At 45.6% G+C, this 18,277-nt stretch overlaps 1 protein-coding gene across 5 annotated transcripts in view; it reads right to left on the reverse strand.

The window, feature by feature from the left end:
• The window catches only part of PTK2 (protein tyrosine kinase 2), a 202,758-nt gene that overhangs the window by 110,746 nt on the left and 73,735 nt on the right, over positions 1-18,277 (reverse strand). For all 5 annotated transcript variants that reach the window (XR_010610301.1, XM_065669026.1, XM_065669025.1 and 2 more), the window contains one exon: positions 8,337-8,563. Coding sequence is in view for 4 of the 5 variants with exons in the window: in XM_065669023.1 (XP_065525095.1) it covers positions 8,337-8,563 (227 nt within the window). In the remaining variant the exon portion in view is untranslated. The remainder of the gene's footprint in view (positions 1-8,336; positions 8,564-18,277) is intronic.

Here is an 18,277-nt window from a genome sequence, read left to right on the forward strand (position 1 = left end):
ACCACTGCACAACAGTGACTAAGATCCTGCCGGGACGTGCCAGAATGATCCTTTAACTGGAAGCACAGCTAAAGAAACCTGCGGTCTCTGCAGACTCTACTACAACCAGCCCTGTAGCTCAGGAAGCTCCTCAGATGCATTCTTGAGCAGGGAAAAAGCAGGAAGGGAACACCAAAGCTTCAACCTGGATTACAAACTTCACTCCAGCAGAAACCTCCTCCAGATTTCACTTTGGGTATATGCAAGATACCCACACGAATATCAGTTTCCATGAGGAATTTTCATGTGTCTATTGTCATAAACACCCTCCAACTGTAAGGAAGTCACACCACCATCTGCCCGTTGAATGCTGTTGCCTGTAATCGCATGGACTTTCATTAGGTTTCCAGAGCTAACGTGTACATCCTGACCATAAAATAGGCTGCACAGCTGAGCAGAAGAGAATGGGAAGTCCTCAGAGGAACTCGTATCACTAATAGAGAAGCGACAAGTGCAAGGTCCTACACCTGGGTCGGAGCAATCCCAGGCACAGCTACAGGTTGGGCAAAGAGATTCAGAGCAGCCCTGCAGAGAAGGACTTGAGGGTGCTGGTCGATGAGAAACTGAGCATGAGCCGGCTTCAGTGTGTGCTCGCAGCCCAGAAAGCCAACTGTATCCTGGGCTGCATCAAAAGGAGCGTGACCAGCAGGTCGAAGGAGGTGATCCTGCCCCTCTACTCTGCTCTTGTGAGACCTCACCTGGAGCATTGTGTGCAGTTCTGGTGTCCTCAACATAAAAAGGACATGGAACTGCTGGAACAAGTCCAGAGGAGGCCACGAGGATGATCAGGGGCTGGAGCACCTCCCGTATGAAGACAGGCTGAGGAAGTTGGGGCTGCTCAGCCTGGAGAAGAGAAGGCTGCGTGGGGACCTCAGAGCAGCCTTCCAGTACCTGAAGGGGGCCTATAGGGATGCTGGGGAGGGACTCTTCGTCAGGGACTGTAGTGACAGGACAAGGGGTAACGGGTTAAAACTTAAACAGGGGAAGTTTAGATTGGATATAAGGAGGAAATTCTTTCCTGTTAGGGTGGTGAGACACTGGAATGGGTTGCCCAGGGAGGTTGTGAGTGCTCCATCCCTGGTGGTGTTCAAGGCCAGGTTGGACAGAGCCTTGGCTGGGATGGTTTAGTGTGAGGTGTCCCTGCCCATGGCAGGGGTGTTGGAACTGAATGATCTTGAGGTCCTTTCCAACCCTAACTATTCTATGATTCTATGATGGGTCACCTTCCCCTCCTTTTAACCCCAAAAAAGCTTTTCAATGGCTAGAAACCTGCTTAGTGCTCATTCCTCCCCATTTGTCTGAGGAACCCACATATATTCAACACAGCTCATCTTAAAACCAGATTAATATTTGTCCTCAATTAGGAGAATGTGCCCCAAAACAGAATTTCCAGCACAGTTTGTTCAGGAGGCTGCTGACAAATCAAGACAAGAGAAAGGCTGAAAGGCACCGGATCCCCCGTGCTCTTCCTGCATGTATCAGCAGTACCTTGTGCTTCTGTAACTGAGGGGAAATGAGTTGCTTGCTTGTAAGTTAACAAAGCTGATGTGCTACACTGAGTGAACTGAAGTTGGAATATATAGTCCCAGTGTGACTGCAAACCTCATTTCCCTATTTAGTAGGAAGGAGAAAGTGTCTTGCACCAGGAAAAGTCTCTAAGTAGCAGCTCTGACACAAGACACTGTGTTAAAGTTCGTGAAGCACTTCAAATATGGCAAATGCTATTCATATATCCAGTATACAATCCTGGGTGTTATTATATGGGGAGCTTAAATGACAAGCTGGACACAAGTAAACTATAAAGCTCTGATGCAAATGGATTTACAATTTCCATGAAGGAAAGCTCTAGCACCCCCTCACAGCACTAAAAGGCAGCTTGTCCTCTGATGAGCCCATCTCTGGCATTCAAAGAGAAAAGCCCACATCCCTCTTCTCATTCTTGTGCTACTTTCTCTCTCCTGCACTGACCCAGCAAACACATTTGTACACACTGATCTCGCCCTTCCAGGTAACTGCCTCCAGTTTCTACACTGGGCATGACGTGCTGTGCTATGGAATACCTCTTTGGCTAGTTTGGATCAGGTGTCCTGTCTCTGCTTCCTCCCAGCTTCCCTTCCTCCCTGGCAGAGCATGAGGCTCACAAAGTCTTTGGTCAGAGTAAACATCACTGAGCAGCAACTAAAAACATCGGTGTTATCAGCGCTGTTCCCAGGCTGAAAGTCAAAACCACAGCACTGCACCAGCTACTAAAAAGGAGAAAAATGACTGCTGCTGCAGAACCCAGGACACTCATACAATAAACAAGACTGGAGAACTGATCCGGCTGAACATGAACTCTGCCACCGAAGCCCTGCAACAAGTACATATTGAAACTATAGCCTGAAAACACCTTATTCTGGTGCCTGGGATTTTGTCACCATACAACACCATCAACTCAAGCAACACATCCACAGAAGTGTCTCAGTGTCTCTGTTACTTAAGCCATACACAGATCTGTCACTCAAAGCACCTCTCTCCACACCACTTGTCATTCCACAGGGAACCTCCATGCACACACTGAGAGCATTGATGGAGAGCGCTGGAGCAGCGTTCCAGCCTTCTCAGGTGAATCAGCACTTCTGTGATCCTACTGCACACTTCCCAGATAGCAGTACTTTAGATGTTGACAATTTCAGAAGCTGAATATCCAGAACTCACTAGAAATTGATAGAATCCCAGACTGGTTTGGGTTGGAAGGTTAAAGCTCACCCAGTTCCAACCCCTGCCACAGGCAGGGACACCTTCCACTAGAGCAGGCTGCTCCAAGCCCCTGTGTCCAACCTGGCCTTGAACACTGCCAGGGATGGGGGAGCCACAGCTTCTCTGGGCACCCTGTACCAGTGCCTCAGCACCCTCACAGGCAAGAGCTTCTGCCTAAGAGCTCATCTCAATCTGCCCTCTTTCAGCTTAATGCCATTTCCCCTTGCCCTGCCACTACATTCCCTTGTACAAAGTCCCCTACCCTTGCAAAGTCTAAGAGCTTTCCTGTATCCAGCACTTGCATGGTCAAACGCTAATGCAGGACATGCTGTTACCTTGAAGCCATCCACAGATCCAGGTGTTATGTTATTTCGCATGTGTGTCTCATCCGAGGATATCAAGAGTATTTTGCACAAGCATTCTAAAGACCAAAGGCGGTTTTCACCTGTTAGAATTAGATTCATTATCACAGACCATATACCTTCTGGTTTGATACTGATTACAGTTGCAGGTCCATAGGTTTGAGTTCTTGGTACTCAGAAGTTCTCAGAGGGGAGGCACGTATTTAATAACAGCACAGTCAGTGTTCTCAGTGACTGAGGTCAGACTGACAAACCTCTTGCCTGTTTTCAAGACAGGCAATATCCTTCTCGAGCAATGTCTGGAAAGCAGGAATGCTGCAGAGGATGCTGACGGATGCTCACAAATCAGGCTTTAATACTTTATTCCCTCAGCAGCACTGCAGTACCATCAGGAACAGGTATTTCCTTTCTTCCTGCAGTGTTCTCAACTGTGTCAGTCTGCAAGAGGATGCAGGTAACAAGATTGCAGAACTGATCTGGATTCAAAGCAACACTAAGACAATCATTCATTTTACCCTGGACTGAGGTTGCCAAACAGTCACACCACCTATGCCAGCACAGCTAAGGTCACAGCATGAGCAAACAAACAGCAAGAAGGAAGCTGGCACGGGTGTCAGAAGAAAGGCTTGTCTAATAGGGCATCATTTGAATTCCTCCACTGCAAACTGCATCTCCAGTCAAATACTGAGGTCTCCTGTATTGCTGGGTAAAAGTACAGCAACATGATGGGGCTTGAAGAGAGGCAAACAGGAAAGAACAACAAACCCTAATGCAGCTCAATAAACTGCTTTAGCGACGTCTTGGCTGAATATGATTCAGCCCTTCACACGGAGGATTCAGGGTGCTCCAAGCCCCTGTGTCCACCCTGGCCTTGAACACTGCCAGGGATGGGGCAGCCACAGCTTCTCTGGGCACCCTGTGCCAGTGACTCAGCACCCTCACAGGGAAGAGCTCTCTTCCTCGTAATTTCTTCTCCTCCCACAAAGTTCCAGTTTGGAATACACAATCTTCCAACCCCACATCCATGCCTTCTACCTGTGAAAAAATAAGACTCTGCAGGTGAGTAGGGAAGCTGATGAAACTGCTCTGATCTTTGCCCATGATGCAGAGATGGGACACAGACAAGGCATGGCCCTTGACTTCAAATTTAAATTAGATATATCCTTAGCTAAGGATTTTCTTTTTTTCTTCTGCATTTTGAGTTCTTATTCTGTCAGCATTCAAGAAGCCACCATGTCAGGGTGCTACTGCAGAGACAGGGCGGAAAAGACATCTGAATGACAAACAGGTTAAGAGGGCACCGGACCCTGTATCTTTATGTGTCAAAGGCTTCTGACCACGCTTCTCTCCAGCTCCAGAGGTAAGGACAAAGCTGACAGCTGAAGTTTTAATGCCATCTCTATCCATTTATGTTTTAGACAGAACTGGAAGAAAACCAACCTGTGTGTGATTCAAGGTATGACACATGTCTGGTAACAGCCTACTTTGAGAAGTCTGGTTGTTATTTCCACATAAATAATGTCATCTTTACTTCTCCCAACTACTACTCAAGAATCAAGAATAAGCTTTAAGGACTAGATGTTTACAAGAAGGTGTAATGGATGCAAGCTGGGCACCTCTGGGGTGGGAACGCAGCTTCCACTTAAAGCCACCTATAAGAGCTCACACATTTCCAATGTCTGTTTTCTAAGTCCTCAATCTAAAGGCACTGCATTCATTTATCAAATACAGAATATATTTGATATGGAATATCCAATTCTGCTTCAACCCTGCCTCCTGAAAGCAGAGAGATGATTTACTCCTAACTGCTGATCCAGATGTGGTGGCAGTGTTTGCTTTCAGGGTGCACTGGAGACCAAAGACATTCCATCTCAGCAACACCCACCCTCTTGCATGCCCCACCTGAGGCTGTGAACAGGGCAGAGCATGCCCTGCATCCTCTCCAGCCCCAAAGCTGCAAATCCCTCTCTGTGAATATGCACGTAGACAACACATCCAAACAAGCCATGCCAAGATAAATAGGGAAGATAAACAGCCTTTCTTCCTCCAGCAAATGCATGGCTATCTATATACACATTTGTGGTAGGAGACCACTGTTTGCACATTCATAAAAGCCTTATTTTCCCTTCTTCTCTTGGAAACGAAGCATGTCTTCAGTATAATGCCAAGGAGAAAAAAAGGGTAAGGAAAGCATGCCAGCTCTTTGAAATCCAAGAAAGCATTTCCAAGAACTGAACAGCTGCCCTTGAATCCACTGCAGCAAACAGACTCATCCCTCCGAGGAAACAGCTGTCTCTGAGGGACTAAATCCATCCCGAATAAGCAGAGGGCCACAGCCAGAAGTTCTCCAAGCAAGGCCCACGTACAGCCACCCCGTTGTCTTGGTTAAAGGTATTTCAAGTCAAACAGCAACAAAATCAGACCTTCAGTCTAGCTGCTTACAGAAAGTTAAGCTCTGTTCATCTGAGCTTAACACGAGTTTTGTAATGATCAAAGATTAAGGTATAGAAGGTATTCGCTGTCTGCACTCTAAGGAAGCCATAAAAGACATAAAACAGCCTTCCCTCTCATCTTTCACTGTCAAACACATCCTTTCCATTGACAAACGTGACTTTGTTAGAAACAGAAGATGTCAGAAATCACAACTCAGCAGAGAAAGTTCCACCCTTATTTCCCCCTGGTATCAGTACGTTCCCCAGAGTCCTCTGCTTCACCTTGACTTGGCTCCCCTGGAGATTCCAGACCAAGTCTGACTTCCTTCGGACACTGGAAGGGTTCCTGGGCTGCCATCCCAGAGGAGCTGTGCTAACCAGGGAGTAGCCTTGCAAAACCCTTCTTTCATTTCCTTTGCACTGCAGAGCTGTCTCAAAGACATTCACCTCTGAATATCCTTACACAGCTCCTTGGGAACGAGCCAAAGGCCAAACCCAGCACCAGCCTCCTCCTCGGTCTGTAATTCTATGTAGTTCTACTGCAGACCAGCTCCTCCACAAAAGGAAGGGGGGATGATAAAACTAAGGCATAAAACCCCTTAAAGGTTATTTTAACCTTAAATTATCCAGCTTGCTGGAACAGCAGTCATTCCAATGGAATGTAGGCTTCTCCTCCAGCAAGGGTTTACTGTTGCTAGAATAAATGTCAGGACATGGCAATACATCAGTGCTGGATCTTTACTATGGAGTACCTGCACATTCAGTGGTCACTATCCCGGTTTAGCAAAGCAAAGAACCACACAATAAAGTTTAAAAGCAACCCATTACATTCTCTATCAGGAAAGAACAATACAAAAACCCCATTACTTTTAGAAACAAGAATCCCATTTGATGTGCACATAAGAAAGCTAAAAACTAAGGTAAGTCCCCAGTAACTGCTCCTTGCCTGTTCTTTTGATCCTGCTTTTATACAAAGCTATGGCACATTTTTGCTTAGAACAAGGATTTGTAACTCTGCAGCTTGAACTCAGCACTGAATTTCTTATAGGGAGTGTAAGTTTTGGATCCCTAAAGCCCATAACCACAGGTATTTCTGAGCTGGAGGAACCACAGATGTAATCTTGGCTTTTGTTTTTCAAGTTTCTATGGACTTCTTTGGAAAGATAACCTGGATTTCAAGTCCCATGAAAAGATCCATAGACATTCGTTCACAGTAGAGGCTTGCAAGGTTAAAAACATACTGAGACACACTTTTTCTTCCCTTGTACTAAGTACTACACTTCATGAAACGAATCAACCACATTAGATGTCTCAAACCATCATACTCGAGTCAGAGAGCGAAGATGTTTCAAGTGGTACCCAAAACTCCCTATTCCATATAAAAATAAGTGTGTGCTATTGATGACAATGATTCTTGTCGTTGTAGCTCTGTCTGCTCACCCAGTTCCTACATACAGATCTGAGCTCATTGAACTGACAAGAGGGAGCTTTTCTTATCATCACCAGTGAAAATCCTTGAATTTCAAAGGTCTATGATCAGGGTCACAAGATCTACTTGTGAGGAATGCGTCTTTGGTGTCTTTATACACAGCCATGCTAGGAAATAAACTGGAGGAAGAGAAAATGTTCAAAACTTCAGTCTTTTGTACTTGGTTTTCTCTTGCACAAAGGGAATGGCGGGCAGGAGACAACAGAGCTCCTTAACTCCCAACAGCTCCCTTCAGCAGATTGGAACCAGGGTTTTCTTGTGGAATTCAATGTACATGCAGAGAATACAAACCCTGGCAGCAGTGAACAGATGGGAACCTGCTCCTGCAGTAAGAACCCCAGAGAAGGAAGCAACCCTCCATACCACCTACCACCATGCAAGAGTCTGCTCTTGGAGAATCATTAAAAGCCAACCAAACCATGAAGCTTTAAAAGCATTTGACATGTTAAAGTGAGCTTCATTTCAGCTTGAATACCTCAACGCCTCAAAAATTCAAGGAATAACTGTAGCAAATGGTAAGCAAAGGCCTCAACATTAGAGAGAGCTCATGCTTCAGAATAACCACTGGGTTTCATGCACACGTAACTGCTCCACGCAGCTCTCAGATTACAGATACTTAAAGTTATTCTTAAAACTCCCCCAGCTTTGAGTTCTGCCCAAGGACCAACATGGTAAAAACACAAGCAGCTGGTGACTGGGGGGAGAGGTGAACAAAGGGACTTAGTAGGGGTAGAATGGACTCTTCAGCTCCATTTCCCCACACCATAGGGGAATGAGTGCTCAGGCAAGGCTATTTTGTAATGTACACATTACATTTAAGCATTTTAAACATGTAAATACATATAACCTACATTTAAATATGCTAAATTACTTAGTTCATATGAAAAGTGTCACTTAACACCACCTTCATTCCAGCTCTCACTCCTGCCCTAAGGGGTCACACAAGCTTTTGGGTAGCACAAAGTGCTATAAGTCAACTGACACACATCAGCAGTGCTATCCAGACTGACAACCACTGGTGTAAACGTCAAGATTCTATTGTGCAGAAATGGGAAGAGTGTTTGCTTAAGGTAATACACAATCATACATCAGGTTTTGATTGTTCTCAAGGGAAGTTGATAGCACATAAAGCTTTTCCTGAACTTACTCACCCTTTACAACAGGTAAAGATTCTTTTAAAATGAACTGCAAACCTCCTGTTTGCTTTAACCTCCCATTTCTTGAGTGTTAACACTTAAGCTAAAGATGGCCTGCGAATGCTCAAAGCAGACTTACTCGGACATCAGTAGCGTCTCCGTGCCGAATGATGCTGGCCCACGTCGTTGGTTCACTGCTGTTTTCAAAGTAGTGGAAAACCTTTAAGACTCGTTCCATGGACCCTGGGGAACGCTCCATCCCAGTACTGAGATGAGTCTTTGCACTTGAACTTGGTGTATGATTCAAGTTGGGATCAAGGTAAGCCGCTGCCATGGTTTTGCTAGATGCTAGGTATCTGTCATATTCTGGGAAAGGGAAACAAGAACGAGATAACGTTGCAGTTACACCTGGATCTTACACTGATTCATACGAAGCACTTACCAGAAATCCATACAGACAAGTTTTTAAAGGAGACTTTTGGAGTCCGCTCCTAAAATAAGTTATAGATCTACAAACATAAAAACTACCCAGATAATACGAGAGCAAGAGAACTGAATTTGAGCACCACAATCATTAACAGAAGTGGTATCTTTAGCAAGACTTCTTCCTTTAGTTTCCCAATGACTTAACCAGGCCACTGCCAAAGCCTTTAAGACCAAACGGCACCTCCCAGTTTTAACAGCAGTTCCCATCTTTAAAATCTACCAAGTCTGGTCTTGGAACAAGCCTCTACAGATCAGTATAAGGAAACCCTGACAGCCCAAACTGGAGGCTCTCCACTAAGAAGCTGCACACCAACACCAGGCTCTCCTGTCTAAGGCTAAGACACTGCCACATCAACTTGTTTTGCGTTATTTTGGGGACTCAAAACCACCCAGAGATAGATTCATTATTCACTGAGGAACCATTAACACCATCAATGTCCATCCTCTTATCAAGTGAGTAAGTGGCTAAGTTCTACCACCAACTAGCCCACTTTCTACATGATTTCCAGTCTGGTAGCAAAGGCACGGACCATGGTATGAGTTTGCATCTCTAACAAAAAAAAGGAGAAAGCTGCCTCTTGGCTACTGCTGCAGATTAGTCAGCCACAAGCAGATGGTGTCTGAGAAATGAATGCAGTACAAGAGAAAAAGAGCAAACAAAACCTCCTCCCTCGCCTGCCACAGTCAGCATCATTCCAGTCTGCTGGCTGGAAACAGTAAAGAACTGCAGGGCTTTGCTCCAGGCCTTGGACAAGTGCATGGAGCTTTCTGTACCCTCCTCCTCCTCACAGCAAGCAGCCAGCGGGGAGGCAGTGTTAGAGATGTTGGAGATGTTAAAAATAAACTAAACTTGCTCTTTTTGGCACACACGGTGCTCCAAACGCCTTGCTGGTTGTAAAGCTGGCCCGGGAAAGGGGCTGGAGGAGAGGGAGGCTGCTTCAGGACTGCTGCTGGGAGCCTGAGCCTTCATTTACTTTACTTTGAGGTAGAAGAGAGGCTGATGCTTCCAGATGAGCTCCTGTAATGCCTGGCTTCAACAGAGCTGCAGCCACCAACATGCCACCCTCCATAAAAATGGGGTTCAGGAAGCTATCAGGAACAAAGTGATTTGGGTTCTAGGACTGGCTTAGCTTTATACCACAGCTGCTGGAAGTTGCTATAGATGTTAGAGAAGCACAGAGGAGGAGCAGCAGAAGCAGCCTGTGGTCAGGGGCAGGAGGGGAGACGTCTCCCCAACCAGTCATTACACCAGCTCCCCAGTCATGTCAAACCACACCATGAGCTCAGCTAACAGGAATCTAGCACCAGCAATATCAAGGCTTGAAATCTTCAGACTGTAGACAACAACATTTGCTAGAGGCTAAACCAGGACTTGAAGTCTAAAACAAGGAGTTTACCTAATTCAGACCTGCAAGACAAAGAGGCAACAAAGAGCCCATCTGAGCAGGGTGTCCGGAAGAAATGGTTGAATTGCGCTCATCCAACAGAACCGAAAGAACTTAAAATGGGCAGTAACTGGGTCAGACAAAAGGCCTCTGATGTCCTGCCCCGAGGGAAGACGGTAAGAACAGGCCAAGCAGACATTTATCCCCAGTATTCTCCCAGTGTCTGACTCCTGAGGACTTCCCCACTTCCCAAGCCCCAGCTTAGCTCCATATCCCTATTGCCTCTATTGGAAAACAAGAAACCATCAAAGCTTTCGTACTTTGCTTTACTGTTCTCTTTTCTGGCTATCAATACCCATGTCTTAAGCAAACCTTAGGCCCACCTTAAACCCCTTCCTCCCATCCACCCTACACCACCAGATGCAGATCCCTCAGCAACATTACTCTCGACTTATCCTCACCAAAAGGCCTTGCAAGCTGCTTTCATACAAACCCCAACTTGAAAGCTGAAGCAGGTATAAGAATCTCCCCTGTGGCAAAGTAATACTGAGGATACATGACCATACATGCTCCTCACTGCAGGCTCCTCTCCTGTGTGGTTAAAATAGCCACAGGACAGAGAGTTTCATCAGGGCAAGTTCATGTAGATGGAGCCCTTCCATAGTGCAACTGCTGGAATGAAACAGCATTTTCAGGCTTAGACATGGGCCACTTCTGCCTTATGTGCTTCCTTCTTCAGAACAAGCTACCAGCCCTCGAAGTCACGAGTAAAAGCATTAAGCTCTTCTCATGAGACCTCACTTGGAGCATTGTGTGCAGTTCTGGTGTCCTCAACATAAAAAGGACATGGAACTGCTGGAACAAGTACAGAGGAGGCCACGAGGATGATCAGGGGACTGGAGCACCTCCCGTATGAAGACAGGCTGAGGAAGTTGGGGCTGTTCAGCCTGGAGAAGAGAAGCTGCGTGGAGACCTCAGAGCAGCTTCCAGTACCTGAAGGGGGCCTATAGGGATGCTGGGGAGGGACTCTTCGTCAGGGACTGTAGTGACAGGACAAGGGGTAACGGGTTCAAACTTAAACAGGGGAAGTTTAAATTGGAGATAAGGAGGAAATTCTTTCCTGTTAGGGTGGTGAGGCACTGGAATGGGTTGCCCAGGGAGGTTGTGAGTGCTCCATCCCTGGCAGTGTTCAAGGCCAGGGTGACATGGTTTAGTGAGGTGTCCTTGCCCATGGCAGGGGGGTTGGAACTGGATGATCTTAAGGTCCTTTCCAACCCAAACCATTCTATGATTCTAAGCTTTAGTTCAAGCTTAAGCAAGGAAGATTTGCTACAAACCAAACCAAGATGAGTATTTTAGTAAAGGAGAACTAAAAGGAAGCCTGTTTTAATACTAATTCACTGTTTTCCGTCCACTTAACAGACACATTCATCAGGTTTTACTTGGCAGAAGAAGAACAGGGAGAAAAGCTACAGGAAAATACCAAAACAAGCATTTAGATGTTTGATCACAGACTTAAATATGCACAATCTGCATCCCTTGGGAGCAGCAAACAGGGAAGTGATGGAAGACATCAGTTTCTACATGCAAAAGTGCTCTTACGTGGTGTAATTTCAATGGACAAACACAACACTATTAAAATCATTTAGCTGTTCATCACATTGACGGGAACATGTGGAATCAAACATCACACTGCCCGTACTGGGTACAGGACACTGTCAGTTTTCACCAGGTTTTATGGGACGAAGGTTTTAAAAGGTGAAACCACCCCTATGCAAAACCAAAAGAGCAGTGCTCCTTCAGGATTTGATCATCATTGGGTTCCTTACAACTTCTTTTAAAAATCCCAAAGCTTGCTTTATGAGGTACCAAAAGAGCAATAAATCGCATAGCTCAAGGTACAGAAACACATGCTGTACCCTCTGGTTATGGACCTATTAACATTGCCATTAAAACCAGCCCCTGGGTTTGAATTTGTAATGTGACTGTAAAACTCTGCCCCAGGCCAAAGCTTTGTAAAGCAGAGCTGCTCTCCAGCCAGGAGAGTTAAACAACCAGTTTACAAGAAGTAGGTTGCTTTACCATGCAAAGAAAGTTAAGATTCCAAGGCTAAAATGCTTATTTGGGCTCTTCTAAATTCAGACCAGCCTGGTTTGTAATCCTGCCCTTACAGAGCTCAGTTTAAAAGAGCATCTTTAGTACTCTTGGTATTTACAGACAAGTACTATGCTGTTACGGAGCAGAAACAAACTACAGGCAACTAAAAAAGTAGACTTAGGTTAGCTAAAAGTAAGAAGTTTGGATATAAGGAAGTTGGATCTAAGGCAGAAGCTCTTCCCTGTGAGGGTGCTGAGGCGCTGGCACAGGGTGCCCAGAGAAGCTGTGGCTGCCCCATCCCTGGCAGTGTTCAAGGCCAGGTTGGACACAGGGGCTTGGAGCAAGCTGCTCTAGGGGAAGGTGTCCCTGCCCGTGGCAGGGGTTGGAATTGGATGATCCTAAGGTCCTCTCCAATCCAAACCATTCCATGATTCTATTAGCAGATGGACAATGCATTAAAGCCTAAACAGAACTGTTCCTCATAGTAGCACTGCCAGACGGCCAATGCCACAGCCTTTCCCAGCTCATGCCACATGGAACCAGGCTGCAATCACTCACACTATGAGTTCACCCTGTCCTTTGTAGATACGATGTTTTATAATATTGCTCAGCTTCTCATCTCAGGCTTGAAGGCATCAACATCTGTGAGCTAAAGGGCACATTTCTGCAAAATAACTTTGTCCATCTCAATTCAAACCTATAAAAACCCGAGAGAATCTATAAAAACCCTTAAAAATGTACGAATCTATAAAAAAGACAATAAAAATCCAGAGCTCATTTCGTCTCTGGTCCTGGTGTAATAATTCTACATGACTTAAAATAGTAATGCTATTAGAAATAAAAGCCTTTAAGTTACACTTGCATCCATGAACAAAGCTGCTTTAGTAGACTGACCAAAGAGTCATAGAATGCTTTGGGTTGGAAAGGACCTTAAAGATCATCCAGTTCCAACCTGGAAACCACCTTCACAGAGAAACATCTGGATGTCCTGGTGGACAAGGCAACCATGAGCCCTCGCAGCAAAGGCGGCCACCAGCTCTTTCACCAATGCAGGGAGAGCATTGCCAGCGGGTTGAGAGGGGTGATCCTCCCTTTATTCAGTACTGATGAGGGGTATTGGGAGCACTGTGCCCAGTGCTGGGCTCTCCAGTACAAGACATGGACATAATGGAGATGGTCCAGTGAAAGACCACAAGGATAATTTGGGGGTCTGAGCATCTGTTATACAAGAAGAGGATAAGAGAGAATGGTTTGGCTTTGAGAAGGCTCAAGGGAATCTTCAAATGTGTGTAAATACCAGTTAAGATGGAGGCAGATTGTTCCCAGTGATGCTCACACAAGGCAACGGGCAAAAAAGTGACAAACAGGAATTCCCATTTAAATAGAAGAGAAAGGTTTGCACTACACATGGGGCAGCGGTGGACTTGGCAGTCCTGGGGCAAAGGTTGGGTTTGATGATCTTAAAGGTCTTTTCCAACCCAGCCGATCCTATGATTCTACACAGGGTAGGTGAACACTGCAACAGGTTGTCCAAAGAGATTGTGGAGTTTCCATTCATGGAGATACTCAAACCATCACTGGACACAGCCCTGACCAAGCTCTGAGCAGGGCAACTGGACCAAACAATCTCCACAGGTCCCTTCCAACCTCAGCAATTTGGCAGTTAAGAAGAAATTTTTATTTCACACTCAAAATTCCTTGGATTTCTCCATAATCCATCTCACATCACACAGCAAACGTCTCATGAATTTCAAGCTCAATCCATTTTCACAGCTAGTATTAAATCCCACTGTAGCTCACCTTGCAAATATTAACTTGACTATCTCAACCTCACAGAAAGGAAGGATGCTGAGTACAAGTTTAACTACGCTCCCCATGACAAAGTTTGCATTTTCAGGAGCCTCTGTTAGAAGTCAGCACATTGCTGACTTTCGATATGCCATCTCAGATGGTATTCATCTCATATGGCATTCATGTCATATGGCTTTGAACAGAATGAGGGCAGACTGAGATGAGATGTAAAGAAAAGACTGTCCTCCTTACAGCAAGAACACTGGCACAGGGTGCCCAGAGAAGCTGTGGCTGCGCCATCCTGTTGAAGGCCAGGTTGGATGGGGCTTGGAGCAACCTGCTCTAGTGGAAGGTGTCCCTGCCCGTGGCAGGGGGTGGGATCTGGATGAGCTTTAAGGTCCTTTCCAACCCTCTGTGATTCTATAATCTCCTTATATATTTATCATAAGATCTGGTCCCAGCCCTTGCTGTTGGACATGATTTGTGTCACTCGCTAAAATCCTTCTTGGCAGCACTTAAAAGACATGTTTCTTCTAAGAAAACAGTCACGGCATATGCAATCAGATGCTTCTGTAGCATGGGTGCACGCTTGGAGAGCGTGGTTATGGCAACAGTCCCATTCCCAGAAGATCAGGCAAATGGAACAGTGGAAAAAGCTCAAAGCAACACCCCCCAGAACATGTACATGCCACAGGCCAGAAGCAGCAAACGTGCCTGGGGGGCGAAAAGGGTTTTACATTTACCTGATGCTAACATCTTGTTACACATTTAAAGATAATGATTTAAGGTGAAACTTAGAAGTTCTTTACTGTGAGGGTGGTGAGGAACTAGAATGGGTTGCCCAGGGAGGTTGTGAATGCTCCATCCCTGGTAGTGTTCAAGGCCAGACTGGACAGAGCCTTGGGTGACACGGTTTAGTGTGAGGTGTCCCTGTCCATGGCAGGGGGTTGGAACTGGATGATCTTAAGGTCCTTTCCAACCCAAACCATTCTGTGATTGTATGAAAACCATTAGATGTGATTTCAAACTAGGGACAAACACAAAAAGAGAGGAGAACGGGCAATTTTTTCCCTATTATCATCACTTTTGCCTCCAGAAACAGTGGATAATTTCAGCTATTTCCACAAATCACATTGGGAAGTCCCTGTTTGTTTCTACTGAGTTTATTTTTCTTGTTCTCTGTCTTTCAGCTAATGCAGTGATCCTTTTTCCCACCTTAGACAGCTTTACAACTTTCAGCTGTATTCACTCTTCTTGGTAATATCTACTATGGCTGCATCCAAAAATGCATTTATTTCTCCTGCTGCCTCTTCTCTGATCCCCTCCTGGCCACTGCTCTTGCCCTGCTCCCCCAGATATATATCTATATATGCATTTTTAAGTACATTCTTTGCAGTCAAAAGCATTGATCAAGGCCCTCAGGTCGAGGTACAGAATAGCCAGGACAGCCACATTAAAACCATTTCAAAATTGAGTTTTTAGTATCTATTTTAATCTACATTGACACACCAGATCTTTCACTACATCCATGTTCCTCTGAACACCTTTTCCCCCAGGAAACAGTTCCTAAACAGTAACTCTGCATCTCAATATGGTTCTTCTTTCTTTGCAGAGTTAAAACATTATAGAAATACACTAGAAAACAGGAAGAGATAATAGAGACCAAAGTCAAAACACATTTAACAATGCAGGTTGCCAACACGGGTAACCCATGCTTTAGGAGATGAAACATTCAGGGGCGCATTAGGGAGGAACTCAGCAGAAGCATGGACTAAAAGACGCATATGAATCAAAGCAACCTGACAACCTTTGGCCTGTTACAAGTTTATCACAGCAAAAAAATCAATTAATAAATGATACATATCATCTAAACTAATTGAAACAAGGGCATACTCCATGTACAGGCTATCTTAAGGACTTGTACAATGCTATTGTTCAGTGCTACAGAAGCAGGAGCCTGGGCCTTGGGTAGCACTGAACCTTGGGATGAAGTGACAGGAAAGGTTCAGGGTACTGATAACCAGCTGAACTCTCAGTGATGCAAAGCAGCAGCTCACATTTACCAAGATGTGACCCCAAGGATGCTGGGTTATATCAAAGGGCACCACCAGCAGAGATAAAGTCAATGTCCTGCTCAGCACTTGTCAGGCCACATATGGAACACTGTGCTCAGTTTTGGTCCCCACTATACAGAAAAGATGTGGACAGGCTGGAGAAGAGCCACTAAGATGATCCGAGGACTGAGAAGTCACTAGGGAAAAGCAGAGAGAGCTGGGACTGTTCAGCCCTCAAGGCTGACAAGGCTCAGGGGTGACCTTATCACCATGTTCCAGTATTTAAAGGGTGGCTACAGAGGAGAGAGAGACTCCCTTTTTACAAGGAGTCAAATGGAAAAGACAAGGGGTGATGGGCACAAGTTACTCCTGGGGAGATTCCAAGTGGACACAAGAGGGAAATTTTTCCCAGTGAGGACAATCAGCCACAGGAATCATCTCCCCAGGGAAGTGGTGATCCCCCTGTGTTGGACACTTTTAAGGTTCAGCTGCACAGAGTGCTGGGCCATGCAATCTAGGCCATGCTTTGCCTAGACAGCTTGGACCAGATGACCCCTGATGTCCCTTCCAAGCTGGGATGCTATGATTCTTGCCCTCTTGTCATCCTACAACATCCAAAACGGTACCCATCCTTCTCAGCACTGATCGCACAGGATTAAGTCCCAACATTCCTCACAAGCTCAGTTTAACCCAATTTTAATTGTAGCATTGCATAACCTGTGCTATCAACAACTCCCTCTGGAGTTGGCACTGATTCCTATTTTTAATATGTAAAAATTTAATAGTGAGGAAACATCAGTTGTGTTGGGAATACAAAGAAAATCAGTGTCTGTATATGCTTTAATTAGACTAAAGTATCCAGCTGGATACTCTGCTAAGCTCTCAACAGTGCTCTGAACCTGCTCTGTGGTCCCTTGGCACCACTGAAAGCCAAGCAAACACTCATCTACCCTTATATAGACTCTTAGAATCACAGAATAGTTAGGGTTGGAAATGACCTTGAGATCATCCAGTTCCAGCCCCCTGCCATGGGCAGGGACACCTCACTCTAAACCATTTCACCCAAGGCTCTGTCCAACCTGGCCTTCAGCACCGCCAGGGATGGAGCATTAACAACTTCCCTGGGCAACCCATTCCAGTGCCTCACCACCCTCACAGGAAAGAATTTCCTCCTTATATCCAATCTAAACTTCCCCTGTTTAAGTTCAAACCCATTACCCCTTGTCCTGTCACTACAGTCCCTGATGAAGAGTCCCTCCCCAGCATTTCTATAGGCCCCCTTCAGGTACTGGAAGGCTGCTATGAGGTCTCCATGCAGCTTCTCTTCTCCAGGCTGAACAGCCCCAACTTCCTCAGCCTGTCTTCATATGGGAGGTGCTCCAGTCCCCTCATCATCCTCGTGGCCTCCTCTGGACTTCTTCCAACAGTTCCATGTCCTTTTTATGCTGAGTACACCAGAACTGCACACAGTGCTTCACGTGTGGTCTCAAGAGTCTCACCTCCTTGGACCTGCTGGTCACACTCCTTCTATCTTCTCTTGCTATTCTATCTTCTATCGCTGATCTTTTGAATTCCCCCAGCAACTTGTAGAGAAGAGTGGTGCAAGTTTTAGAGAGATAAGCAAGTAAAGAAGTTCTTCCCTGTGAGGGTGCTGAGGCGCTGGCACAGGGTGCCCAAAGAAGTGGTGAATGCTCCATCCCTGGCAGTGTTCAAGGCCAGGCTGGACAGAGCCTTGGGTGACATGGTTTAGTGTGAGGTGTCCCTGCCCATGGCAAGGGGTTGGAACTGGAAGGTCCTTTCCAACCCTAACCATTCCTTGATTATATGGAACAAAGAATTCAGTTAAATGTCTCTGTTTTGAAGCTGCACTTCTGGTTGGCAGCAGCCCTTCCTGTGAACATCAAAACATGAGAGTGAAGCCATATGAATTCAAGTCATCTTTTCTAATACTGAAATATTGCCCTATGGAGGCCTTACATAACACAAGCTCTTCCTCTCAGCATCTCTGTAACTAAATATAAGCAGTGGGAATTTACTGTCTTTCCAGAACAGTATAAACTAATTAGTAGTGATAATGCAGGTGTAGGGCTCAGATATTAAAAACCAGAAGTTCCTGAAACCAGAGGCACCTGAAGAAAGCAGTGAGGTATTCTGGCTATGCACTAGCACAGCTTCACACATCTGGGTTTGGCTATGGTTTCCCTGCTCATGGCAGGGAATGTTGGAACTAGATGATCTCAGTGTCCTTTCCAACCCAAACCAGTCTA

This window comes from Lathamus discolor, chromosome 2, assembly GCF_037157495.1.
Source record: "Lathamus discolor isolate bLatDis1 chromosome 2, bLatDis1.hap1, whole genome shotgun sequence".
NCBI lineage: Eukaryota > Metazoa > Chordata > Aves > Psittaciformes > Psittacidae > Lathamus > Lathamus discolor.